The sequence below is a fragment of the Papaver somniferum genome, chromosome 8 (genome assembly GCF_003573695.1).
Source record: "Papaver somniferum cultivar HN1 chromosome 8, ASM357369v1, whole genome shotgun sequence".
NCBI classification, from domain to species: domain Eukaryota; kingdom Viridiplantae; phylum Streptophyta; class Magnoliopsida; order Ranunculales; family Papaveraceae; genus Papaver; species Papaver somniferum.
The window spans coordinates 89,743,017-89,770,625 of NC_039365.1; the positions used below are offsets into that span (position 1 = coordinate 89,743,017).

General features: G+C 36.3%; 4 protein-coding genes and 1 long non-coding RNA gene across 5 annotated transcripts; 3 read left to right on the forward strand and 2 right to left on the reverse strand.

The window, feature by feature from the left end:
• The first annotated feature begins 286 nt into the window (after positions 1 to 286).
• Positions 287 to 3,990, forward strand: LOC113301981 (syntaxin-22-like). The gene is made up of 7 exons (XM_026550807.1): positions 287 to 769; positions 1,557 to 1,650; positions 1,843 to 1,979; positions 2,158 to 2,232; positions 3,072 to 3,229; positions 3,338 to 3,438; positions 3,527 to 3,990. The coding sequence occupies exons 1-7, from the start codon at positions 576 to 578 to the stop codon at positions 3,590 to 3,592; spliced, it is 825 nt and encodes a 274-aa protein (XP_026406592.1). The 5' UTR covers positions 287 to 575; the 3' UTR covers positions 3,593 to 3,990.
• Positions 3,991 to 4,444: 454 nt separating this feature from the next.
• LOC113304863 (phosphatidylinositol-glycan biosynthesis class X protein-like) lies at positions 4,445 to 6,477 on the reverse strand. The gene is made up of 5 exons (XM_026553998.1): positions 6,377 to 6,477; positions 5,875 to 5,953; positions 5,339 to 5,714; positions 5,077 to 5,243; positions 4,445 to 4,807 (listed from the first exon to the last, which is right to left on the reverse strand). Exons 2-5 carry the CDS (start codon positions 5,944 to 5,946, stop codon positions 4,511 to 4,513), a joined length of 912 nt encoding a protein of 303 aa, XP_026409783.1. The 5' UTR covers positions 5,947 to 5,953; positions 6,377 to 6,477; the 3' UTR covers positions 4,445 to 4,510.
• A 3,071-nt stretch (positions 6,478 to 9,548) lies between these two features.
• Positions 9,549 to 10,856, forward strand: LOC113303464. Its single transcript, XR_003337515.1, has 3 exons — positions 9,549 to 9,830; positions 9,946 to 10,020; positions 10,551 to 10,856. It is a non-coding gene; the product is annotated as an uncharacterized LOC113303464 (long non-coding RNA).
• Positions 10,857 to 11,158: 302 nt separating this feature from the next.
• Positions 11,159 to 13,040, forward strand: LOC113301140 (protein SAMBA-like). The gene is made up of 3 exons (XM_026549910.1): positions 11,159 to 11,351; positions 11,442 to 11,552; positions 12,760 to 13,040. The coding sequence occupies exons 1-3, from the start codon at positions 11,171 to 11,173 to the stop codon at positions 12,819 to 12,821; spliced, it is 354 nt and encodes a 117-aa protein (XP_026405695.1). The 5' UTR covers positions 11,159 to 11,170; the 3' UTR covers positions 12,822 to 13,040.
• A 536-nt stretch (positions 13,041 to 13,576) lies between these two features.
• LOC113301721 lies at positions 13,577 to 15,837 on the reverse strand. The gene is made up of 5 exons (XM_026550516.1): positions 15,724 to 15,837; positions 14,726 to 14,828; positions 14,511 to 14,627; positions 14,213 to 14,415; positions 13,577 to 14,076 (listed from the first exon to the last, which is right to left on the reverse strand). Exons 2-5 carry the CDS (start codon positions 14,826 to 14,828, stop codon positions 13,765 to 13,767), a joined length of 735 nt encoding a protein of 244 aa, XP_026406301.1. The 5' UTR covers positions 15,724 to 15,837; the 3' UTR covers positions 13,577 to 13,764.
• Positions 15,838 to 27,609: the final 11,772 nt, after the last annotated feature.

Genomic DNA, 27,609 nt, shown 5'->3' on the forward strand with positions numbered 1-27,609 from the left:
TTTATTCTCTTCTAAACTTTTTTTATAAACTCTAAAAATCTGATTTTGATTTGGTTTAGAGTTAATAAAATGAAAATTTGATTATCAACACTAAACCATGTAGGGAGTCATTTTTCAATTTTTTTTATAAGGAACACTTCGAGTTACCATATAATGACTCTTTTTGTCCTATTCACTGCCACCCCTCCAATAGAATCCGCCCCCTTTAGCAGGATTGTAAAAAACAAAAAATTCAACAACGTGCTAGTGTAAAATTATTTAATAGCAGCAATAATTCCACCATACGTCCAGCTGAGAACAAGAAACGAACCCCATAGCTTTTCCTCTGTCCTCTCCCTCTCTTCTTCTGTAAATAAAAAACAAACCTTTACGGTTTTCTTTTCTCTCTCCAGAAGAAATCGATTCAATTACCCCCAAAATTGAAACCCTCAACAACCGGCTTTTTCCTCGTTTTCTCTTCCCAAAATTCTCATACAATCACTGAGAATCCAGAAAGCGAGGAAGGAGTTTTGCTTCTAGGGTTTTCAGAAAATAAAATTTCAATTTAAGATATTTCTGAGAATTCTAGGGCAAAAATGAGCAGCTTTCAAGATCTAGAAGCAGGTCGTACCTTCACATCTAGAAGAAGTGATTATATAAATGGAAAACAAGATCCTACACAAGCTGTAGCCTCGGGTGTTTTTCAAATTAATACATCTGTTTCTACCTTTCAGCGTCTTGTTAATACCCTTGGTACTCCTAAAGATACGCCTGAACTTCGTGAGAAATTGTAAGTGTTACCAATTCTTTTGTTAGATTCATGTATGAATTGTTTGATGTTGTGATCATTGACGATGTTCAAAAGTCGGTGTTTTATTTTTTGTTTTTGATAATTTAATGGAAGTTGATCGATTAGGCTAGATTATGATGACAAAATAACCCATTTCCCTCCCAATTAGAAAGCTGTTTTATCTTCATTAGGAATAATAGTATACTGCCGCCCACAAGTTCATCTGTTCTGCACTCATCTATGTTTAAGCGAACCTACAAAATGCACCAACTTGTGTAGCATAATTTGTTATGTTACTCATTTCCTTGCGTTCATTTACCTTCCACTTGGTGCGAAGCTGCCATAACTTATGCAGAGAAGCCTGGCGTACTAGTCTTGGCTTCTGCTTTGTTTACGGCTCTATAGTGGATGAACCATTTGTGTTTTGTCCAACTACGAAGGAGGGGAGCTAAATATACCTGTTTAAAGACACTGTATATTGTGTGATATGCGTATGGTCATGGAATTATTATGGAGGGTTCTGGTCACTGATATAGTCTGGTTAGAGTGTTGACTTTGAAGCATAATTTATTAGGAAAAAGCTCACCTCTCTGTGTTTGAGACTTCAATTTTCTCATGGTCAACCTAATGGCATTTTACCGGCATATTTAACCTAACAGAGTCTTTGCTGCGGAGAATAATCATGGCTCTCTATTCCTTTAAATACTCACGTGCTTTGGAGATTGTAGCTTGATAACCTTTTATTACGTGCTTAATGGTTCTCATAAATAATTTTTTATGCTTATAGGCGGAAGACAAGATTACATATTGCACAGTTGGTGAAAGATACTTCAGCTAAACTCAAACAAGCCAGTGAGACAGATCAGCGTACTGAAGTTAGTGTAAGTTCATATATCACTGATGTATCGAAATTTTCACTTTAGGTTGCTTTACATCTTCACCATTGTTAGGTTTATTACAGCGCTGGAACACTTGATTGGCCAACTGCTCCGAATTAAGATACTTTTATTTGACTGTTACTGTTTGATAGCATGGTTATGGGTACACCTTGAATATAATTCAACTTACTGCAGGCTAGCAAAAAGATAGCTGATGCTAAACTTGCTAAGGACTTTGAGTCGGTTCTAAAAGAGTTTCAGAAAGCACAGCGTGTTGCAGCTGAAAGGGAGGTACAATATGCCCCTTTTGTTCCACAGTCGGTTCCTTCCAGGTAATTACTGTTGGAATCCGTTACTATTGTGATAGGTTTATTTCTACCAGTATTCAGCTGAGTTAGCCAACTCAACTGTAAAGTTCACTTGCTGATGATTTCAAATTCATGGGCGTAATTGATATTTATTCCACACTTCTGATATATCTTTCTAATGCTATATATTTTATGAAAACAGCTTTACTCCAAGTGAGCTGGACAGAAATTCGGATAAGAACCCTGAACAGCGCGCTGCTCTTATAGAATCTAGAAGGTACTTACATGTTTACTGCACTCTTTTCTTAATACTGGGTGTATTCTGTCCATTCAGTTCTTATAAAAACTGCTGTTGATAGCAGTCTGCTATGTAGTTTTTTCAGTCAAAAGAGGGTTTCTTTTTGTGATTATTTAATTAAAGCTCCTTGATATAGATATATAGGCCAAATATGCTTAGCGAGAAGTCTGTTTGTGACTTCCTTAATCAGCCTTAGTTGTGATACTTGATGTAAACCAGCTTATCACGAGTCATCCAGTTGCATTAGTTGGTGGATATTGGGATAGTTTATGTACCCCTAGCATCATTTTTATTTTTGATCAAATCTCTTGGAAAGAGTGGAGCATCACCTTCAGAATGTACTGAGCCCGATCTGTATGTTTGAACGCCAATCCTTATAAAGTTCTATATTGTTTTCTTTTTAAAAGCACCCAATTGCTGGAACACTAATATTCCGATACCTCTTCATGGGAATCGATAGTGTTAAAATGAATCTCTAGAAATGATATGCGTTGCAAGTGTGACCTTATGCCTGCTATTTGGTCTATATAATTATAGATAAATACGATGTAATTCATAGTCCAAATGTTAAGATAATTTCACATTTACATGGGTAGCTGGTACTTCATTCATTTTGATGATTTGTGTTTCTAGCTTTTTGGGAAAGTTATATTCTTCAAACATACTATCTCTTGACTCTTGAGTGGCTGTTGACCTGTTTTTCAGGCGTTTTTCTTGTTGTGTTCTTGATTTTCAAATGGAAATTTGCTTGACAACCATTTATGTTGTGTTTTATTTTCTCTTCTGCTTTATCCCCTGAGGTAATATCTGTGATACAGGCAGGATGTCTTGCTACTGGACAATGAGATTGTTTTCAATGAAGCAATCATTGAAGAAAGAGAACAAGGTATCCAGGAGATCCAGAACCAGATTGGTGAGGTAAACGAGATTTTCAAAGATCTTGCTGTCCTGGTCCATGAGCAAGGAGCTGTTATCGGTAAGTCACCTCCCTACCTCCCTCAAAATCGAACTATTTATAACTGTTAAGTGTAACTATATATCTATAGGCCTCCATACTTAATGCCACATTCTATCACTCTTTCAGATGACATTGGTTCGCACGTCGAGAACTCATATATGGCAACTCAGCAGGCAAAATCCCAACTTGCGAAAGCGGCGAAGACCCAAAAATCAAATTCATCTCTGGTAAGCTTTGGGTAGTCCGTCTTGTAAATGTAAATATCATAATCTTGCATTTCCACATACTGACTTGAAGTTTGTGCCAATGATGCAGACGTGCTTGTTGTTGGTGATTTTTGGGGTCGTCCTGCTCATTGTGATAATCGTCCTGACAGCTTAAGTATCAAGAACCTTGGTGTCTCGATCAATTATCTTGGGCAAGCCAAATCTGTTGGACAAGGTGTTATTATCAAACTATGCTCATCACGTCCGAAATGTGGTTTTACGAAGCTAGCGTGGATCACTGCTGACTTTATCTCATCTTGCCTCATGTGGTTACATATATAGTATCGTATATAAGTTTGGGTTATTGGTTGGTTACTTGTAGAACTTCAGTTGCTTTTGTTTGGAAGTTTGTCTTCCTTTCTTTTATCCATTGTAAGTTGTGTTTTGAGGTTTTTGTTTGTGGTCCGTGCATTTTCAAGTGTCAATTGTCTAATTGTCAGCGGTATGATCCTTATATCATCAATAAATTAAAATTCTTTTGATTATTATATCATGGCATGTATATACTGCTCATCTCTACTGTATCTATCAACAGTTTTGATTGAAATTGATTAGGATAAACATTTTGTTGGGAAAATAAAGATCCTTGTTTTCTTTCATGTTGGCTACTTAAATGAGCCTCGTAGGGTTGCACCTTACAAATTTACAAAACTAACTTTGCTGACCCAGTAAAACCAAATTGGTAGACCAATTGGAAAATGATACGTAGAAAATGACACAAATCGCAACCTCAATTTTTCGTTTTGGTTGCATCTCTATTCTAGCTTCTTCTATACACATGCTTTGATTAAACGTCAGTCTAATTTGCCAATCAAGTTCGTCAGTAGTCAGGAATTATGGACTAGCAAAGAAACAGTGATGGCGGATCTGGACGGAGATTAGAATCCGTGTTAGCCGAAAGAGTCCTTGGGCATGAATGAGAACAAAATTATTTTGCAATTTTACAAAAAACAAGAACCAAAACATAAGAATTGCTTTCTTTACCCTCAAAAAGTGTATAATGTGTATGCCTGAGAAGAAAGTAAAACTGAATTCAACTTTTTCTTAATTTGTTAGCTGTATTGGTATTATCTGAATTGTAGATAGCAGCAAGAACAATTAACATCGTGGATAAGAGAGCTGCCGTAGAAGTGTCATAAGATACTACTTGAGAATGTGCCTTGTTTCCAGAAGGGATCCTCCAAACAACAGCATCAGCTAGGGATTTAATGCCTTCGGCTGATTTCACCCATAAACATCTTTCACATACCGCAATACTTTCAGTGGTGCAGTGAATAAACAATTCTGGAATGCCCATTTCGACTTTTGAGTAACCACTTCCATCAAGAGGCTACAAATCCATGCATTTTCAAATAAATCATACTATTAATTTCCACATCATGATCGATTAGAACATAATCTAACAATAGTGGATATTTATGTGTACTTGTTACTCCAAACTAATTACCACATCATGATCATTCATTTATGTGGTTCTTTCCAGCTAAGAATCTCCAGTTTAGTGATCAACCCCAAACAAATGCATTTTGAAGAGTCAAGGGTTCTATCACATGTTTTTTCATATGGTAACAACTACAACAGCTATTAAATCAAACTCACCGGATATCGTGCATGCAATGGAAGCTCTAGGTTGATTTCCAATTCCTCAGTGTGCTTCCATAGAATGTTGTGACCAATATCAATGTGAACTTCGACAACTGATCTGTTGGAAAGAGCTGAAGGTAATTCCAAGTTTGTATCTCCAAAAACAGCAGCGTCCACAAAGACTGAAACGTAAAACCTCTCTTTTGTCTTTAAAAGGTTTAAACTATAACAGAAGACCTACTAATTTGCTTCCCATCAAGAAGAGAGAGATTATTACCACCATGTTGGACGAGATGTTGTAACTCAAATGGGTCTGCAAAGACTCCAAATGGTAGTCTTTCAATAACTACGGCTTCACAAAAGTGCGCTGGTCGCTCTGATATGGTTGTATCAGGCTGGATACTAACCCTCAAGGAAGAAAATAAGAGACGATGAGAGCCTTCACCAATCAGATCCCTGTGCAAAACTGGTACTTTAATCACTGTATTCAGATAATCAAGTGATTTACAGGAGTGAACGGGAAAGTCATGCTTCAAGAAACTTTGGAAGTTTGAATCAATTAAGATATCGTGTTTGTTAAAGTAAGCTTCCAAAAGATATTTCTTCGAGCACGGCAATGAGCTGACGTATTGCTGGTTGTTAAACTTGGCAACCTGAAAATTAAGGTAGGAAGATGCAGATAAAATAAGAATTTGTTTAAATACATTAGCAATTCACCATGTTCAAAAACACTAGTAAACATAACATAAATCATCATGCAGGTTGATAAATACATTAAGCTGCAAAAAATCTCAGGTACCAGATGGGACTCACTGATGTTGCTGGAAGATAGATGAGTATAAACGCAAGTAACAAGTACACGTACAGTGCACCCCCGGTGTCCATTGAGTACCTGCAACACATGATGTATGCGGCTGCAAGTTAAGGATTAGGAATAACTTTACATTGTTCACCAACTTGGCAGATTTCAATACAAATTAAAAAGCACATGGAGTGGAGAGAAGGAAGCGCAGTTTTGTTACATTGATTGAACATACACTAGATCACCAATGGGATCTATCAGCTGATACAAAACTATAACTGGGATCTATCAGCTGATACAAAACTATAACTGGGTCAGAAAACCTCTGTTAAATTTGGCATGATAAAGAATTCAAATTCTCATTCTTAGATACATATGCATAGACTAACTTCAAAAACAGAATTTAAAGAAGAGATAACATGATAATTAGGCATTTCTTAGAACCACATTCAAGAATTTCCATCATCTTCTATCTCATGCCACACAGATGAAATAAATAAATAAGTTTCTCACCTGTTTTCTTGCTGTGATAGGTCTGAAACGAAGGAAATCAATGCATTACATTCGGAACCAGTCTTCTTGGGGGATTTGATTATTCGCAAGGGATTTCGAGATTAATCAAGGGGGTTTAACAGGTGAATTAAATTTCTAGGGTTATTTGAACTGATGATTTTATTTGGGACATCCCAAGAAACACTATGGGGTAACCCAAGAAACACTGTATGTGCGAATTACCTAACATTTGAGTTCAAATAAAACCTATAGATCGAAATTAGGGGTTTGATTAGGAGAAGAAGAGACTTAAAAACTTCACGTTTTTAGGGGCCACTCAAAAGGATTTAGGGGCCAACAATAAAACAAAAAAGGTCACCCAAAGGGAAAATGTAGCCAGCCCTTATCTCGCGTAATTCGTAATGGCAAAATTATCCTTATATATTCGGAGGATATGATAACATTTTTATCCTCCGATTTCAATCGGAAGCCAAAATATTACCCAGACTTCCGATTGTAGTCGGTTCAGTATTAGAATGATTTCTGTTTCATTTTTCCCATTTCTTTTTCATTTTTGAGTTGTTAGAGTTATAGAGAAGAAGGTGAAGGGAAAAAGGGAAAACCCATTTTATCACTACAAAAATGGATGGATATGAAGAAGAAGGTGAGAATCATGGCGAAGACGATTTGGGGTATATGTTGTATAAGGTTGGCATCGATCCGGTTGCCAGAAGTATTGGGGAATATGACACATCCCAATACACAAAGGAGATATGCGGTGGCAGCGTGGTTCACTTGCTCATCAGTTAACGTTCCATTCTTTTCCTTCTCCAAGGTGCCTCGGAACATATTCATTAAAGCTGTAATGTTGATCTGTCTTGTTCTGTAACTTGCATGCCTCCTAAACTCTGCTGTTGTTGTCTCTTCATCCCAACCTAAGCACTTTTTAGTTAGAGCATAAAGTTGTGCCCAACTTAACTGCTTTGTGTAGTTAAACTTCACAGCTGTGCCTTGGTCGGGAAGGTTAAGAATCTGCACAACATCATCCGGAGTAATCGTCATCTCCCCAAACGGCATATGGAAAGTATCGGTCTCAGGATACATTCTCTCCACGAACGCCGATATGGCCACACGATCATGTTCCAACAATGAATTCTCGGTGGCATTAGCTAACCCCGAGTTGGCAACAATTGACTTGAACCTTTCACATTCACCGGATAAAGGCCGCGCAAGCATTTTTGTTGGTGCGGCGGTAGGTTTGAGTAGACGGACCGCATCTTGATGATCCTATTAAAGTACATAAAAAAATCCTTAATACAAATATTACGATATAACACATAGACAATAGATTAATAAAAAATAGTAATTTTATTACCTCGGTTTCGTATATTTCTCTGTCCCATGAGTCTTTGTATCCAAATAGCAATTTTCCTCCATCCGACGGTAGCCCAAGGATTGTGCCTACTGGAATACCCTTCTTCTTCAAGTGCTGAGGGACAAGATGTGATGCTTTCTTAGTAATATCCTTCTTTACACCATCTTTTCCTTTTTTGGCTTTTTGGGTACCACTTGGTTGTCCTTCTTCTTCTACTCTTGGCACTGGATCAACTGGTTCAATTTCATGGTGGGGTGTAACTTGTGGAGCAGTTGGTTCTGCACTTTGTTGAGCGGCTTGTTCAACACTTGGTTGCACCCCTTGTTCACTGCCTTGTTGTTCTACACTTTGTTCAGCACTTGGTTGCACTCCTTGTTGACTGCTTTGTTCTTGTAAGCTTTGTTGAGCACTTGAATTATCTTTGGCACTCCTTTCCCTCCTAGCACTAGCTGTCACTTTCTTCCTCCTTTCTCGACTTTGTCTAAACAACAAAGAAAGGAACAATATTTACAAACTATACAATCGGAAGACAAAGTATGGAAATATAACCCGAATGTACACATTCGGACGTAAAAAGACACATACTGTTCCCGAATACAAAACAATCGAAAGCTAACTAAACATATTTACAACCGAATATGCATCAATTGGAGTTCAGAAGTTCTAAATTTTTCATCCTACACAATCGGAAGAAAAAGTACAAAACTATAACCCGAATAAACAAATTCGGGAGTAAGAAGACACATATTTTTCCCGAATGAAAAACAATCGGAATATAACTAAACATGTTTACAACCGAATATTCATCAACTGGAGTTCAGAAACTCTAAAATTTTATCCTACACAATCGGAGGTATAAAACATTATATTGTCTTCCGAATAAATACTGGCCCCAAAATGGGATTTTTCTTATATCAGAAATTTTGAGATTTTTTCAATATATATATATATTCGGTAGTGAGTGTACTTCCGAATACTGTGTGTCTACTTAAATATATTCGGGAGCCAAAAAATTCATTAAACTACCGATTATTACCAGTTTGTATCCAAGAAGATACGGCCAACAATATTCGGCCGATAACCATCAAATATTTCTCCCGAATACTGTCGATGTTCTTGAGAAATGAAGAACACGACTACATTCGGAAGTAAATAAGCATGAATATCGCCCGAATCTGGATAAATAATCGAAAATCCTAGAAATTTTTTTTCTCGATTCGTCGAATTAAAGCGAAATAAACCCCAAAAATGATAGATTCTTACCTAATTGGGGCCATTTGAAGTTGACGAAGTATTTGACTATCGGAATCGCAACCACCGACTACATCGACGGGTACTTCTTCTTCGCGTTCTTCTTCATTTGCAGCAATAATTTCTTTATTTCTTGCTAAAATCCCAATCTTTGGATCGATACCCCGAGCAACGTTTTTGGTTCTAGGTCTGTGGGTTTCATTTCCCTTATCCATTGTTTTATAAACGAATGGACGATGTTTTGATTTTACGATTCGCGGCGATGTTTCGGTTGAACACAAGAACGAGGGAAATTTTTTTTTCTTCCACAATCGGAAGATAATATGAAACTGGAAGAAGAAGAGTTGAAATGAGTAGAATTTTTTTTGATTTGGTTTTTATACAGTTTTACCTAGGGCTGCACAAGAACCGGTTGGGAGGACCTGGACCGGAGTGGAACCGGAAATACCGAACCGGTACCGGACCGGAACCGGTCTAGCCGGTACAGACACCGGTACTGGAAGTTGAGAACCGGTCTAGACCGGTACAGACACCGGTTCTAGGGGGAGTACCGGTAGGAACCGGCCCATATGTACCGTTTAATTTCAGCCGTTAAGATCCTAACTAGTTTTAATCCTATCCGTCCAATATAGATAACCCTAATACTAATCGCTAACTCTGGTAACTCTCTCACTCTCAGTTTTCTTTCTTCTTCGTTTTTTTTCTCTCTGAAGCAGTGAAGCTATGAAGAGCAGCCTCTTCATCTCTGAGTAACTACGGCTACCCTCACCAATCAATCAGGAAATCACCAATTCACGATCATCATCAAGTGATTCAAGTCTTACTAGTTAGTAGCTATCAATCAATCAGGTAATCTTTTCGATTTCCTTTCTGTTTCAACAAAAGGAAACCCTAGGAATTGTAAACGATTTTAAGTAGCTATCGCTTGACTAATCAACTAACCCTAGTGTTTATACTCACGCAGGTTAAGTGGTGACTGCCAAGGATACCAATTTTTTCTTCGTCTATCAGATTCAATCTAAACCTTTTTGTTTCCAAGGTACTTTACAGTCTTTACTTATTCTTGTTCTTCTAATTGAGCAATCTATCTTATGAGATTAACCTTGTTGATGTAAATGATTTAGGGTTTGACATTGATTGAGAGTTTGAGATCAATTTAGGGTTTGAGAATTCAGATTGATTGAGCAATACATGTTAATATGTTATAATGAATACATAGATTGATTGTACTCTGTACTACTGTGTGATAAGTGATAACTGATTAACTGTGATTCTATGAATGGTTTTGCAATTAGTTGTATCTTTCTTGTATGAGTATGTATGACAGTATCACTATGTGTATGTCTCACTGGAGGTATTTCCTAACTTGGATTTGTTGATAATATTGAGTATGTATACTGTATGTTTGCCAAGTACAATAAGTATTGGGGTGTGTATGAGAATATGTAATGTATGGAAATGAATGGACTGAAAATATTCAATCTGCACAAATTCAACTGTAGTTATGAACTTCTTATGTATTTGCTTGCTATTTGTTTTGAACTGGTTGTAAACTTGTAATACACACAGGTTGAGGTTGTCCTATCCAATCAATGGCCTTATTGGAGGGGAAAGTGCAGATTTGTGGCCTAGGATTGCAACTTGCAAGTGCAGGCTGTGCAGCCATCCATTATTTCTTGTCGACTTGTCGTAGACAGACTTATATGGTAGTGGAAATGTTGTTTTTACTTTTTGGCAAACTGAACTTATGAACTTATTTTGGATTGTTGTTTTGAAGTTATGCAAAATGTTGAACTTAAATATGTATGCAACCTGAACTTATTTTGGATTGTTGAACATTGAACTTATGGAAATGTTGTATTATATTTTGTAATATTTTTCAGGTAAAAAACCCGGTACCGGTCTTGTACCGGACCGGTACCGGAGGACCGATACAACTCCAGGTACAAGTACAGGTACCGGTCCTCAAAATGAGGTACCGGTCAACACCAAGTACAGGGACCGGTTCCATAAGAGAACCGGACCGTACCGGAGTATGTGCAGCCCTAGTTTTACCAGAAGGACATTTATGTAACTTCAATATCATATAGGATACCCCTTAACTAGAGTCTTTGGTTGGGTATAAATTGATGGCCCTAAATCCTTTCCGGTGGCCCCTAAAAACGCGAGGTTAAAAAAAAGAGAGGAAGATGAGTAATATTTCTCCTACCCATTCAACAGTATCCATGGCAACAACAGTAGGAAGTACCCAAGGAGTAGGAAGTAGTGTTGGTGGTGGTGGTGCTGTTACAACATCTGAAGAAAAATCTTCATTTCAGTTTCTAAATGATTTTACTTCTGGTCAAGAGCGTCAAGATGAGGCTGTGCTTGGTGAATTAATCTTTTTCTTGTTGATTTTTATGTTATCGTGATTTGGGTGTGGTTACTTATCTTTGCCAGTCTCTGTTTGTTTTATTTCAGTTTTGAAGGCTGATCTAATGGCTGCGCTGAATAAAGAGGTGAAGTCATTGGATGAAGATAATTGGAAGTTTGCTGGCCCTCGTTCGCAAATTCATCGTATTGCAAGGCCAGGTAAAACCCATGGCATTTCAAGAACCCTTTTAAAATCTGAAATGTTCTAACATCATTATCAAACACCATTGGAGATGTTTTACTTAATAATCTGAAATGGGGAACGATTCATTAACTGTGACTTATGGTTAGATCTTAAAAGGAATGCTTAAAATATTCTTAAATCTCTTAAAGTTATTGTTATGTAGATGCCCTTATTTTGACTGTATTGGAAGAAGCTTAGCTTGTCAGCTGCACTGAAGCTACAAGGATTTACTATGAAACCTTGCTACTATCATTGCAGTGAAGTTACGTATTTTTGTAGTGCAGTAAAACTACGCAACTCCTTTTTTTTTCCACAGACAGTTTGAAAAAGAGGATTTTAGTTGAGGTATGATGGTTAAGATTTTTAGTGCGAGGCGGGTTTCTTGGATGTAGAACCCTTATTTGGTAATTAGTAGACTTTAAAGAGTTCCAGCGATTATACAAAATAAAATTAGTCTTACTATGTAGGATGTGCCACTTAGGATCAAAAATGCAGCTAGAATTTCAAGACAGGAGTGGCTGAAGTCATAAACCTCACGTTGTTATTAGAATTATAATCAAAACATGATGTCAAATTCCTAAGCCCTCTATACTTGGTCATTTCTCTGTCAGATTTAAGGTTAATTACATCATGCTTTGATTAATGATTCACGTCATTTGGAATCTTGGATATAGGGAGATCGTACCCTGCTTAAATTATTGCTATATTTGATGAATCGAGATTCTACCTTTTAGAGGAACAAAATCAACACACCCGTTTGATGAGAGACTCTTAGGCTAATGAAAGCTAGGTTTAAGGTTTATGTACTAAACTTCGCTCCTTTTTGGCTCGCTAAATATGATCAGCTTACTTGGCTCCAGTATGCTAGACTCTCGTCTCCGGACACTGTTGGTGTGAAATGTAGTATAAGAAATCCGTATCTTCTGGTTTCTGTGTTTAGCCAATATATGCTCTTCATCTACTACAATATTTTTCTCGCAATACTAGCCAACTTTTCTAGGTATCTTCATATAATGGAGTGAAGTGAGAGAATCTTTGTTGACTATAATGGCACTTCCGTTGATAATTGTTTGCCTTTTTCAATACTCTGATTCTTTTACTCTTTCTTACTCATTTTTATGTGTTGATTTAATTTTTTGGTATTTAACAGTTTCCATGGCAACTTCTGTGGGTTTCTTTCAGGTGGAATCTTGCACAAGCAGTCACAATTGGAACCACCAAAGCAGTGGAATTTGGGTCAGTAAGTAAGATCCAAGTTAACCTCAATTTTTAACCAGATTTTTAAGGTATCAGTGGTTGTGATGATCCTACTTTTTTGTTGTTGTGTAAACAATTGTCAATACGTATCTACAAGAAAGTTGGCCAAAGGGAAATTGTATGTCAATTTTGTAGCAACTGCTGTGTATAACTTGAAATATGAATTAAAATCGATCTTAAGCTCAATCTCTTAGTTTGATTGATAATTTAACGTCTCGGGCTTACTCTTCAAGTTGTTAGTTCCACGATGTTTATTAAAACGTAAGCTATTTGAGCATCATTCTGGTTTTTGGAGAACAGAACAGAATCACTTAGTGAACGGAATTTATAGAATGGGGGTAAAGGTTGTTTCATTGTTTTGTTTGTTAAATAATTTCAGAATTCCTAACAGTTAAAGATTGAATCCGGATAACACTGATCCTGGGATTGATGGTAGCATCATAATTTGTGATAACCTTAGAGCTTATTGATTCATCCCCTAAACCATATCCAAATTTGTGTAGGGACTAGTTAAACCCTATTTCTCTGGCTCTGGTAATGATATCTACACCCACTAAAGTTTCTGGAACACAGTTCTCACTCAAGCAATGTAGGAAGTTCGAGTAATCCAATAATTATGCTTATTAGCATGAGACTAAATGAGCAGCAATTAGAAACAAAAATAATGTGGGCTCAAACGAAAAGCAGGGGTGCAAAATAAAATTCAGGAATTAGGATATATAGATATATTTAAGGATCCTTGTTCTTCATTTCCCTGATCACGAGACTTGGAGATCACTGTGTAAATATTATACTATAGTAAATAATGTAAAGGATACTTGCATTCTAGAAATACAGTGATTCCGAGAAATAGTACTACCTCATTTTTCTAGCCTCATTGTCTCCCTAACACTAAAACACAGGCTTACAGAGATATTTTCTTCTTCCTTTCTATTCAAGGCCTATAACAATTGGATGATTTATAGTCTCACCCTCGACTCGATCAAGGAACTCGCAAGGGATATCACCATCAAGAATTTGAACTCTGAACTTAATGCATTCATTGCTATGCGCTGTGAGTTCAAAGACGCACCCATCTCCGACTTTGAGGTTGTTATCCTGAACAAAATATTTCCAGCTTGGATCAAATCTTTTGACTGAACGATTGCCGCAAAATTTCATTCTCCAGGTTTTGTTTTGGTAGGAAAGAACGACTGGAACCTCTTCTTCTGGAAGTAGTTGACTGACAGATTTAGGTATCCCCTGAAGAGGAAAACAGTTATTCATATTCTCTTTTGTTCAGACAAAAACAATATCTATTCAACAACCAATTAGGGATCGGAGATTCAAAGTTGAAAATGAGAAATACTAAACCGGGTAGAATTTAAAGCATACTCACCATGTTAAAGAGTTGTGTTTTCGCAAGAATGCAGTGAAAGTATGGTTTATCGGTAAGAAAGTAAGGTTCATCTTGTTCATCAGTTGTGGTATCATCCTTCATCTTATCATGTTCCTCTTTTGTGGCATCGATTCCGTTTTCAGCCTCTGGCTGAATTGGATTACGCAGTGCTTCAGAATCGTTGAAACGTGATATTTTAATAGCTGCCAAGAAGAGAAAGCAAGAGGGAAATTAAAAGCTCATAAAGGAATTTGAGGCACCGAGCTCATTGTCTCTACAGCAGCATAACTACTTTCACCAGTTTTATGCGGAGAAGGAAGACCCAATAACATCTGGGAAGATCCAGAATGTTCCAATTCCATTTGAGTGTCCAGCTGAATTGGTTCAGCAACATTAACTTGGGGTTTGTCCATAGCTGTAGAAAAAAAAAAAAAAAGAAGATCAAGACAAATGGAATCAGCCAAGAAAGAATTTCAAGCAGAAAGCCTCTCTTTTCAGAAAAGATAAGACAACCTTTACATTCGTCAGCTTTCTGCTGAGAGGGAGGACTTAGTTTTTTCTGCAAGAACCCCGACTGTTCATCAACTGAAATACAGTTACTCGAAGAAGGCTCCATCTGATAAAGTGAACAATGGACTTCCATTTCATATTGGTAATAAAGATGCTAAACACAAGGATGAAACTGCATGAATGATAACCGGAAAGCAAAAAGAAATTACAATGCCAAACATGTCTTTATTTTACCTTGCAAGTTACTTTGAGTAAAAAGGAATTGCAACTAGTTACCATTTCAAATGATTTTTTCATTAGGTTTTTCTATTTTTGACCCATAAGATACCAATCTAGATTAGAGGGCTAGTGTTTTTGACTCATAATCATCCTAACCGAAAACATTGCTGTTTGAATGGCTTACACAGACAACCTGAGGGACCAACAGGTGTTCAGGGGGATGAAGTACGACACGTAGGATAATAGAGACAGTACGTCTAACCGAAAACAGAGACACAAGTAAAGGCATCAAACATTATGTGTTCAACTTGACTCCCCAAAAGATGGTGAAGATCTTAACATCATTATAGCTAAACACTCTTTGATCCCAACGATCACAAAGTTGAGAAAAGTATTATTCTTGCACAAATTATGACTTAATAACCTTAGGGTTCATAGATTTAACTGCTATGCCTCTAGGGTTTGTGAGTAAAACTGAAATTAGGATCTGCACACTATTCAAGGTTGGCAAGGAACTCACTGTAATGAGGAATGAACATCTGAAAACTAAAACTAACAGGGAAAATACAGTCTAAAGCTACATTATATAATTAAGTGCTGAAACTAAGGTTTGTATGCTGTTTACACTGACATTAGGAGGGAAAACGCTTAAAGAACTTGAACTAAAAAAGATGAAAAAAAGTTGGGGCTTGTGAGAAGAAGTTAGTGTTTCTTATTGCATTTATCGACCACTGCCATGAAACAAACAAGGAAATGAGAAAGAAGAGAGTGAGAGGGAGAACCTGCGAGTGATAATGAAGCTTTTTCCTGTTTTCCTTCTGTGTTAAGTCATTTTCTTTGGCAGTGATGGTGTTTTTATTACGACTCTGGGAAGTAGATGAGTCACACACTGGACTCTTGAGGAGAGGCCCTACCCTCCTGTTTTAACTGGACTAGAAAAGAAGACAACCTGAAAACGAGAGCAAGAAGAATGCCGATTGAAGTATCCGATTCAGGAATGTTAGTCGATCGCGGTGAGTAGTAATAATGGTCAACGCCGTACCTCACTCGACCACGAGATTCCACTACTTCAATAATATTTCTGGAATCTTAATATTGGCCGGTAGGGTTGTCAATGGGTCCGGATCCTTGGACCCTACTTATAAAAGTCGGGTCCAGTTTCTAATGATTTCAGATCTGATTCTTGAAAATGTGGATTCAAAGTCGAATCCATTAAAAACTCCGGTACTTGTAGGGTTTGGATATCCATTAGGTATTATGAAAACTATAAAATAAACATGGCTAGTTTGATGCCTATAGGGGTTATTTGGAGTCTATCACTACGTGACAAAATTAGGTAAAAGTACTAAGCTGCCCTCACTTTTAAAATTCAATTCTAATTTATATCCTTTTAAATTTAAAACCATTTCCAAACCAAAACCTATTCAAAAATCATTTCTCTCATAAATTAAAATTCAAAGTCTAATTCATCAATCAATTCAAACAACATCGATCGATTTAAAAGAAATTTAATAATCCATTTTATTTTTAACATAATCGGTCGGCGTTCATGTCCATATTTACCAATTCCTATGACAATCGGTCGACGTTCATGAACACGTCAACCGATTGTCCTGAATGTGTTTTCTGGTCGAAGAAAATTTAACCAGAATCGGTAAAAGTTAATGCCCACGTAAACCGATTATGGTATGGAAGAGATACCAGTTTTCTGTATGTTTTTTTTTGTTAGAATCATATTACGTGGATGTTCACATAAACCGATTATATGAAACAATCGGGTTTTAGTTATGCATGCGTGAACCGATTCCAGATATCCTTCGTGAATTTCAAAACACCAATTCAGGATCGGTTAACAAGTGCATGAACGTAAACCGATTCTGGTTTGTGTTCGGGAAAAAAAATTCACTTATTTGATGTTTTGGAATTCGATTTACATTAATTAATCTCACATCTAAAGCGGTTAATTAATGTCTTAAACGATTAATTAATACTAATTAATCAAGGATAAAATGGGTAAAAAAATAATACTTGGATAAGGGGTTGTGTAAAATTGATATCTAATGATCCTTTTTGTCATTTAGTAACATGCCTCAAATAAATGCTCCAGGCAAACTAGCCAGGAAAAAAAAACTCAAAAACCTAATATCTTTTTCTTTTTGACTTGAATTTAAATTATTTTTATAAAAATTTATTATGATTTTGTTGTTAAAGTCCCAAATACTTATAATGTAAGAAAAAATGAAAAAAAGTCAAAGCCAAAACTGACAAAATACTTATAATTTTACTAAAATGATGAATTAAAAAATGAATAACCGGGTACTCTACGGGTATTATCCGTTTGGGCCTGTTAAGATTTCGGGTCCAATCAGTAAATACTCATCGGGTCCTAAGTTACTTAGCCTTTGTGAATAATCATCATGCACGGTACTTAGTGCGTATTTTTTTGAGCAATTTGAAAACAACTTTTTCACATTTTTACATGAAATTCATCTAAACAAAGTGTTAGCTTGAATTTAAGCAATCTTATCTTGAGTTTTCTTGCTTTAATTACGTTAGCTATAATTATAATCAAACCCCTTGTTTCCATAAGTAATTAAAATAAATTGACAACCCATAACTCCATTGGATCAAATTTGTTCTTACTTCTATACTCTTATTTCTAATTATGAGCGAAAGAAGTTAAATAGGAATATCACAAGTAGTACATAATCAATCTATATATTCTTCGAGTCCTAATTGATTAAATCATATAAGACTAGTTCTTGTTAGATTCTTATCTTAAAATATAGATTACAAATCTCATGCTTGTTGGAATTCGTATCTTGTACAATTCGGTACATACTACATTGATCTTGGATATCGATTTTTAAGATCGTCCAAGAACTCTTCTACACAATCAGGTACACGTACTTTGGTTTATGCATATCGATTGTGGAAAGGAAAGAAAGAAACTTTACCTTGGTTTATGCATATTGATTGTGGAAAAGAAAGAGAAAAACTCTATATGCAATCTTACACGAGGGTCTTTATTATTAACCTACTTGTGATTGTTTTGGGTTTTGTTCATATAGGTTGCCGAATAAAAAAGTTGGTAGTGTACTTGATGCCCTCTCCTTTTCACTAGTTTCAATTTATCAATCTCTTTGTGTTGATTTCTGTTCATTAGATAAACTTTGGATTTGATTAACTAAGTTTCAGTCCCATAACTGGCTTATGTTTTCTTATGATTTCTGACTTTTTGATGTATAGTTCATTTTTGATCTAACAATGTTAGAGCATTGCTCGGTCGAACTCACAAGTGTTGCTATCTCAAATTTAGTTGTTAAAACTGTATCTTGATTTCTAGTCTACAATTAGTTAAGTATCAGACTATGATAAAAATGTAGTTGAGAAACAGTGGATCACGACAGTCATCATTGCGTTATACCGTTTGAAGGCGAAGATCAACCGAAGCTTTCGGAGAACTTCATCAACAAAAGGTAAGTGAAGACTGAACCACCTATTTCTCAATTTATATTCACTTTTATATCATTGAGACGATGTCACATAACTAATTAGACTATTATGTATACACAAGAATTTCGAGTGAAGTTTATCTTGATAATAGTTCTCGAAATATAATGACTAAGCTCAATGAACATTTATTCATACTTGATGAATTTCGGTTAAGGACAATTTATTGTTCGGAATCAAAATCATGATCAATGTTTTGAAAACCGGACCGGGCATTGAACCAGCGAACTTACTGGGTCAAGGGTCATTGGTTCAACCAGTGGGTTAACCAGTGGATCACTGGGTCAGTTCATATAAAAATAAAAAATAGTGACATGATAGTTATCTCGTGTGGGGTGATGTGTTGTAGATAGTGAAAAGATTCGTTCAACTCGGGCTTGTAAAGGTTTGATTTAAGACTTAAAAATAGAAAACAATAAAAATAAAGAAAATATATACACAAGGTTTGTCACAATGTCGAGAGATTACTGAGACTCAGGATTCCACCAAACCTAATATCATGTGGTTCAAAAATCAATTCTTAGACAATTATAGCTCTTGTTTATTGACTCTAATTATTTGTCAGGGTAGATTTTAAAAAGATTAACTGTAAATCACTAGCATGATGCATCAAAAGCACTTAGACCAAGCATACATCATCATACGACTTCAAAACTAATTAAGAAAAATCATAAAACGATTAAATTAATGCAAAAAGTCATAAAAAGAATTAAATATAATTACCACAAGCATGAAATATGGCTTTATCCATCATCCCAGTGTTGGGGTTTAGCTCCTCATATTAATCAATTGCTCAGAATACATGTTTGTTGCTCAAAAGTTGATTAAAAGAGTGAAAGGCGTAAAGCAGCTGATTTGCAACAGCGTAAAAGTGTTACGGATCTCTGGTACAAAAAGAAACAATGATTAACTGTTGTATATAAACGTTACTGCTCTTCTGCTGTTGAACAACGATACTGTTCTGCGACTGTTTTCCATGCGTCAATGTTCTTCGTGTTCTTGAGCTGTGCAGCAGCAGCAGCAACAGAAACAGAGTTTGATAAAACTCTGATTTCTTCTTCTCTGGCCATCCTCAGGTCCCCAAACTCCAGACACCACTTCTATATGACCCAAACAATCTATTTATATCAAAAATACCTATTAAGTCTCTCCCAAATCTTCCAAAATATCTTCCCCTCTCTTCACGACAAAGTTGCGGCAATTTTTTGTTTTAGAATTTCTACGCGTTTCTGAGCTTTCCTTTTTATTCTGAACTCTTCCTTAGATAGATACAAATCTTTGGGAAGGTTCATAGCATTTTATTCTCTCTAAAATTCCCTAAAAAAGGTCACACACGTGACTTTCCATATATTTCTGTTGTGATAAAAATTCGTCGATTGAGCACAGTCTAATCGATTTCAACACCCATATCAGATTCCTAGACCCATGAGGAGTCTATCCTATGAAAATCAGAGGTTTAATCGACCTCAAACTCCTCCAAATCACGATTGCCAAAACTGCCAGAGATATTTTTATTGGAAACGGGTGCTGAGGACAAATCTGGGTGTTGTGGACAAATTTGGGTTACACATAACCTTGGGTGCTCCTTAGAAAATTCTGGAGTCCGTTTAGCAACTGTCCTCCGGGGTGCCTCGAGCAACTTTTCGAGCCAATTTCGCCGCAAAATCTTATTTCTCCAAAAACACCTACAAAGACATAAAATAACCAAATAAGCACAAAATCGAGCACTAACAATATATACATTTGGGATCAAAATAGACACATAAATGCGTCTATCAAATATCCCCAAACTTATTATTTTCTAGTCCTCGAGCAAATCAAATGAAATAAAATCCTAACTCACTGTCGCAGGCATCGTCGATTGCATTTAGCGTATGCAATAAGCCTTTAAACCCCTAGGTGTCTCTAGTGGAGGAGTGTTGTCTCCGGAGGGCTTACCATAGGTATACCCACAAAACCTTTATACTCCAGACCCTAGCTATCTACACAGAAACTTGGAAGGCACTAAATAATCTCCTTGGTTGGCATACTTATTGATTACAGGAGGAAGTACCCTGATGCGAAATTCCAATTTCTGTACACGAGTTCGCACTCAAGCATACTAAAATTCATATAAAGTGACAGAGCTCTACTCAGATAGTCGCATCCAAACTCAGAATCAAACAAATCACATGGATAGATAAGAAGATGGATATATAAAAACATAGATGGTTTTGATGTTGACTAAGGTGAACGGTGTTTCTCATATCTGTCTGAAGGCCACTTCCATAATGAACCTATCCTAATGGACTGAGATACCGGTCTGACTAATATCAACACATTGTCATATACAAGGGTACCAGTGGTCGATAATCTTAACTCTAGGTCAACACAACCGGCATATACAAGGGTTCCAGTGGTCGACTTTATTGAATTTATTCCAGTTGGTCTGGTCTCAATTTCTCTTTTTTTTTTTGGCTTTCTCAATCACTCTATTTCACCCTAGCAATGGTAACAACTTGAATCGTGAGCCCCACGTAATCACTTAGAGAAACATATTTTTAAAAAGAAAATAAAAATTAAAAATAGAAGTGAAATGGACTCAATGAGACATGGCGAAACTACCATGTTATTTCTAACACCTAAGCTCTGTGCTTTTATGAATAGACTCTTTAGATGTTTCCATCTAATCAGATTGGTCCCTCAACTCCTACAACCAAAATGATTCCATCCACTTAGATTGGGTAGTGCCATCCTTAATAAGCATAAATTTCTAGGATCTAGAATTTAATTATGCAACTAAAAAGTTTCTCCCATACCCCCAAAATTAAATCTAACATTATCCTCAATGTTCTAAAGATAAAATTAAAAGCATGAACAAGGACAAATTGTTACCATTTGAAGCAAAAGAGTTAAGGAAAGATATTACCGTCTTGCATGAGTATTGGGTTACCTACCAAGAAGTGCTAAGTTTAAAGTCTTCAGCCAGTCTAAGAAAGGATTAGTCACCTCGTAAAATCATAAAATAGTAGAAGAAATATCTGTGGGTCAGCAAAACCAAATAGATCTATCACAAGTAAAAGGAATCTGCAACATACCAAGAAAATGAACAAATAAATCACACCCTTGTCTAGTTTCCTGTTTAAGACAACTACATCTAGTTGTGGTTCAGGATCTATAACTGGGTCCAAATAAAATATTTTCATGGGTTGCATTTCCTCATAGGTTAGATCCAAATGTTCAGGTTCTAGAGTCTGGAAAAACTCAAATAAAAACTTAAAAGCACATAATAATAACCTGAATAATTGAGGATCCTCTAAGTCAATCAGATTTGAATTACACAGTTGACCACAATGAGAGTGGTGATCTTCCTTAAACAAGTATGTCGACCCTAATCTCCTAAAGTAATTAGGTTTAGTCTCAAAACTTAATATTCGACACATTTGAAAATCAAACATTCCCACATTTGGAAGAAAAATATTTGGTGGGAAAACAAAGTCAATCTAGGTATCATAGCCTGGGTAAACCACATCAACCAGAGGAATATATGAAGATAATCTTGTAAAATGGTTGAGGCACATATGTCAAGTCCCAAGTGAGGGACCTTTCTAAGAGTTAAATCACATGAAGAATGATAATCACCCCCAAACTTAGAGTTTTCAGTATCTCTAGAAAGACTAGTCACAACTTCCCTAATTTCAAGGTCATCTAATTCATGAAAATGGTCAATTGATTCTTCTAAGTCAGGTACATCCTCACTCATCTCTACGAGTTCATTTTCTTTTTCTAAGTCTATTGTTTCTAAATCGCTAGACTCAAAATATACTCGTTCCTGTAAACCATTATTAGCTTTGTAATCAAAAGGAAATACTACATCGTCTAGAACGGGGGTATCTCTAGTCAAATCCTCGTCCTTTTGAATAGGTGAATACTTATTAAAATGATTTGGATTTGAACTATAAATAATATTAAGCTCAATTGGAGTAGCAAATTCCTGATCACTATACCTATTTATTTCAAATTCTTCATCAACACTATCCTCATCATAATCATTATAATAACATGAAAATGGTTGAACCTCATCTAAACAACAAGTAGTGTTACCAATTATATCCTCGTCATCTTGATTATGCAAATAACTATCCTAATTTTCAAGGGTACTATTGGAAACACTATATTGGAAATTAAGACTATCTTGAGCAGTTCTTTCGTGGGCCTCTAATAACATTTTCTGAGTCGACTCACATGACTTCCTGATTTTATCTAGGAAAGAAGGTTCACACGTTGCATTGATTTTATTTATAACTAAGTTATTCATCTCAGCTGGACTATGTGTCGACTCAGGTAACTTTTGTGTTGACTCACCTAACTTACATGCAGACTCTAGTAGAGAAGAATCGTACGACCGGTGGGCGTATGGATAGTAATTGGGCTCACCATGGTATGGACCATAACCTTCAAAAGGATGATGTTCCCAAACACTATTCAAACTATGGTCAAAGTAGTAACGTCCATTTTGAAACTCAGGCGGATATTCGTTATATTGGCTATTGTGATACCAGTTCGGCATTCTATTGCAGGGGTGTGAGTTGTCACACAAAATAAAACCCACTGACAGGGGATTCGTGGGTGGATAGAGTCTTACCTCCCGTACCAGACGGGTGATGAACCGTTGAAGTCGACTCAGGCCACCGACTCCTATGTCAGTGTACGAACCCGAGGGGCCGAGACAGTGTCGTAACTGTCGTCCTTCCCTGCAAACAATTTTATTTAATTTTTTTAACCCTTCTTTAGGGTTTAAAATAATAAAGTCCAAGTCCAAAAATAAAGTCCAAAAAGTTTCCAAAAATAAAAAGAAAAATTACAAAAATGAAACCCTATTTATAGTTTCTAAAAATAAAGAGAAATAAATTCCAAATAAAATAAATATATACAAAATCTTCTCCACTCCTTGGACTCCTCTTTTCTTTCCTTCTTTGGCGATGCTTTCCTTTTATAGCACTTTTTCTTTCCTTGTAGCTTCGCTCCAAATCTGAAAAGAATCAAAAAATACCAAAGGCGTAAAAGAGAACAAAAAAATAATAAAAATAAACCTAAACAAATCTAAATACAAGTCCGCGTCGGCGACGCCAAAAATTGATGTGTTGTAGATAGTGATAAAAAGATTCGTTCAACTCGGGCTTGTAAAGGTTTGATTTAAGACTTAAAAATAGAAAACAATAAAAATAAAGAAATTATATACACAAGGTTTGTCACAATATCGAGAGATTACTGAGACTCAGGATTCCACCAAACCTCATATCATGTGGTTCAAAAATCAATTCTTAGACAATTATAGCTCTTGTTTATTGACTCTAATTCTTTGGCAGGGTAGATTTTAAAAAGATTAACTGTAAATCACTAGCATGATGCATCAAAAGCACTTAAACCAAGCATACATCATCATACGACTTCACAACTAATTAAGAAAAATCATAAAACGATTAAATTAATGCAAAAAGTCATAAAAAGAATTAAATATAATTACCACACGCATGAAATATGGCTTTCTCCATCATCCCAGTGTTGGGGTTTAGCTCCTCATATTAATCACTTGCTCAGAATACATGTTTGTTGCTCAAAAGTTGATTAAAAGAGTGAAAGGCGTAAAGCAGCTGATTTGCAACATCGTAAAAGTGTTACGGATCTCTGGTACAAAAAGGAACAATGATTAACTGTTGTATATAAACGTTACTGCTCTTCTGCTGTTGAACAACGATATTGTTCTGCGACTGTTTTCCATGCGTCAATGTTCTTCGTGTTCTTGAGCTGTGCAGCAGCAGCAACAACAGAAACAGAGTTTGATAAAACTCTGATTTCTTCTTCTCTGGCCATCCTCAGGTCCCCAAACTCCAGACACCACTTCTATATGACCCAAACAATCTATTTATATCAAAAATACCGATTAAGTCTCTCCCAAATCTTCCAAAATATCTTCCCCTCTCTTCACGGCAAAGTTGCGGCAATTTTTTGTTTTAGAATTTCTACGCGTTTCTGAGCTTTCCTTTTTATTCTGAACTCTTCCTTAGATAGATACAAATCTTTGGGAAGGTTCATAGCATTTTATTCTCTCTAAAATTCCCTAAAAAAGGTCACACACGTGACTTTCCATATATTTCTGTTGTGATAAAAATTTGTCAATTGAACCCAATCTAAACGATTTCAACACCCATATCAGATTCCTAGACCCATAAGGAGTCTATCCTATGAAAATCAGAGGTTTAATCGACCTCAAACTCCTCCAAATCACGATTGCCAAAACTGCCAGAGATATTTTTGTTGGAAATGGGTGCTGAGGACAAATCTGGGTGCTGTGGACAAATTTGGGTTACACATAACCTTGGGTGCTCCTTAGAAAATTCTGGGGTCCGTTTAGCAACTGTCCTCCGGGAGCCTCGAGCAACTTTTCGAGCCAATTTCGCCGCAAAAGCTTATTTCTCCAAAAACACCTACAAAGACATAAAATAACCAAATAAGCACAAAATCGAGCACTAACAATATATATAGTTGGGATCAAAATAGACACATAAATACGTCTATCATGGGGAATAAAAAGAAGCTTCACCTGGTGTGGGCTTAAAAAGAAAACAACTAGAAATTGATTAGCTTGTTCACCCCACGTGTTAGCAAGGGTGTTATAGGTATTTTATCCTAACATTATCTAAAAGGAAACCCTAGATATCAAGCAGCCACTTTCTTTTAACTTTTGATTTTGAGTTCTAAACAAAGTTCTAAACAGTAAACATTCCTCTTAGTCGTCTTTCATAGTTTTCTCTGAATCTTTACTCCCTCCTCTTTGATCTTCCTCTTATTTCTCAACATAATTTCTACCAAATACCAGCTGATAACGCTTTACATTTGTTTTTACATCAATATATTTCGTTTTCTCCTATTCCATCAACACTAATTAAGATGGAAACACCATTACAGGCATCAAACAAGAACCCCAAAATTTCAGCCTCATTGCGACAATATTTCTTTCTCTTTTATTAGATTCAATCTCAATTTTAAATTTTCCGTTGATTAATCTCAATAAAAGAAAAACTAGTTTCAGAGTACGAAAAAAACCCGGATGAACCGTCTAAAACCCAGCTGGGTCAGTCGGTTCGCTGGTTAAACCGTCCGGGTCACCCGGTTTACTGGGTTTTTCAACATATTAGTGGGTTATATATGAACCAGACCGTTTTTCTTGATGGTTCACTGGTTTACCGGTCTAACTGGCCGGTCCGGTCCGGTTCTTAAAACACTGATCATGATTCAAGTTTTATCATTCGTAAATAACATGGAACAGTGATATGTGTCATTGATATTATTCGGGAATGTTTCGAATCAATTTAGAGAGAAATATAAAACTACTATAGATCCGGATACAAGACAGTGTTACCAGTCTCACAAACTGGGAAAACATTTATAAGTCTGAACCCGTATTACATGTACTCGTACACATAGTAGAGTAGTTATATATAGACTTGCATATTTGCGGTAATGTATATCATGTGAAAAATCTGTTCAACTCGTGAACCGGATCGGTACGCATATTCGTACGCAAACCACTTAGGAACTGTGGATATAAAACCGGGTTATTATCCAAACCGGTACACATACCAAAATAGCTTTGTGTTCCCGAACTCGGTTTAGTATCCAAAACGGTACGCAAACCAAAATAGTTCTGCTGACTCCGGACCGGTCATAGTCTTAAGGTTTCCAAACCGGTATGCATACCTAAATAGTTCTGTTAACACCGGAACTTGGTTTGGTTAAATGTTTACAAACCGGTACACGTACTCTGACTGACCTGACTCACGAACGGCTATGGTATCTGTACTTTGTAAGCCTACTAACCATGTCGATTATCTTCAAGTGCAATTAAATTATTTATACGAGATAATTAGTATTTTATTAATTCTCTAAAAACACTAGACTTATTTGATCACATGATTGTGACTCAAGGTTAATGTCTTTTGTGTTCATGAAAATGAATATTAAGCTTTTAAGTTCAAATCGGTTAGTTTTGGCTAACCACCTTGAACATAGTCTTTGTACACGGTTCGGTTACGGTTTCACCTAAACAGACTACCAGAGTGTATATCTTGCCAAAGATTCATCTAACAGTGGATATTGTTTGCTTGGTTCCAAAGCTATCTTAGCTTAAACCTAAAGCAACCTATGCTTTGAATGTCTATAAAAGGGGAACTTCAAGCAACTAGGATCTTTGAATCCCAACACTACTTTGGTGTGTCCTAGTTGTAACCAGAATCGTCTTCTTCCTAACCCTTTTAGGGTTTATCGACTACAAAGATTTCATAGGGATTCGTGAATCCAGGTCCAGTTATCTTTCCTTGATAATTCGAGTATCCTGATCTTGATCGATTGTTGAGCTTCTCACTGGATCAAGATAGATAGAAATCATCAAAGTTTTCTTTGTCTCAAACTTTGTTGATTCCATAAGTTTTATACTTGTGAGGTGAATAATAATCTAGGCTGCACTTCGGGTTTCATAAGTCCGGATTTTGAAGTTAGCTAGACTTTGTCTATTACTATCGATTTCCATCACCTTTGATCAAAATTTTTGATCGTAAAAGTAAATCATATATAGGCTTAATCTGTGGGAGGAAGATTTGGTTTAAAGTCTTCAATTGATCTGAAGCAACTCTTAGTTGGTGTGACGTCATGTAAGGAATCAATTGCGCAGAGTCCTTCTAGGATTCAAGGGGCGTAAGGAGCGCGACTGTACCTTAATCGATGGGATACCTTTTAGAGCTCAACTACATTTCGGTCCGAAGTTAATTGGTAGTATGATAGTGTCTGTAGCGGCTTAATATAGTCTGGTATTCAATCTGGACTATGTCTCGGGGTTTTTCTGCATTTGCAGTTTCCTCGTTAACAAAACTTCTGGTGTCTGTGTTATTTCTTTTTCCGCATTATATTTTTTATCTTTATAATTGAAATATCACAAGTTGTGTGTCAATCAATCATAGTAGATACATCCGACCTAGTTTGTTGGATACGAGTTGATCGATTCTTGGACATTGGTCTTTGGTACCGTCCAAGTAATATCTTTGTGATTAGGTTCACAGATTTGTTTTTGTAAACATTCTAATCGCAAGAGAGAGAGAGATATATATAAGTCTAGATAC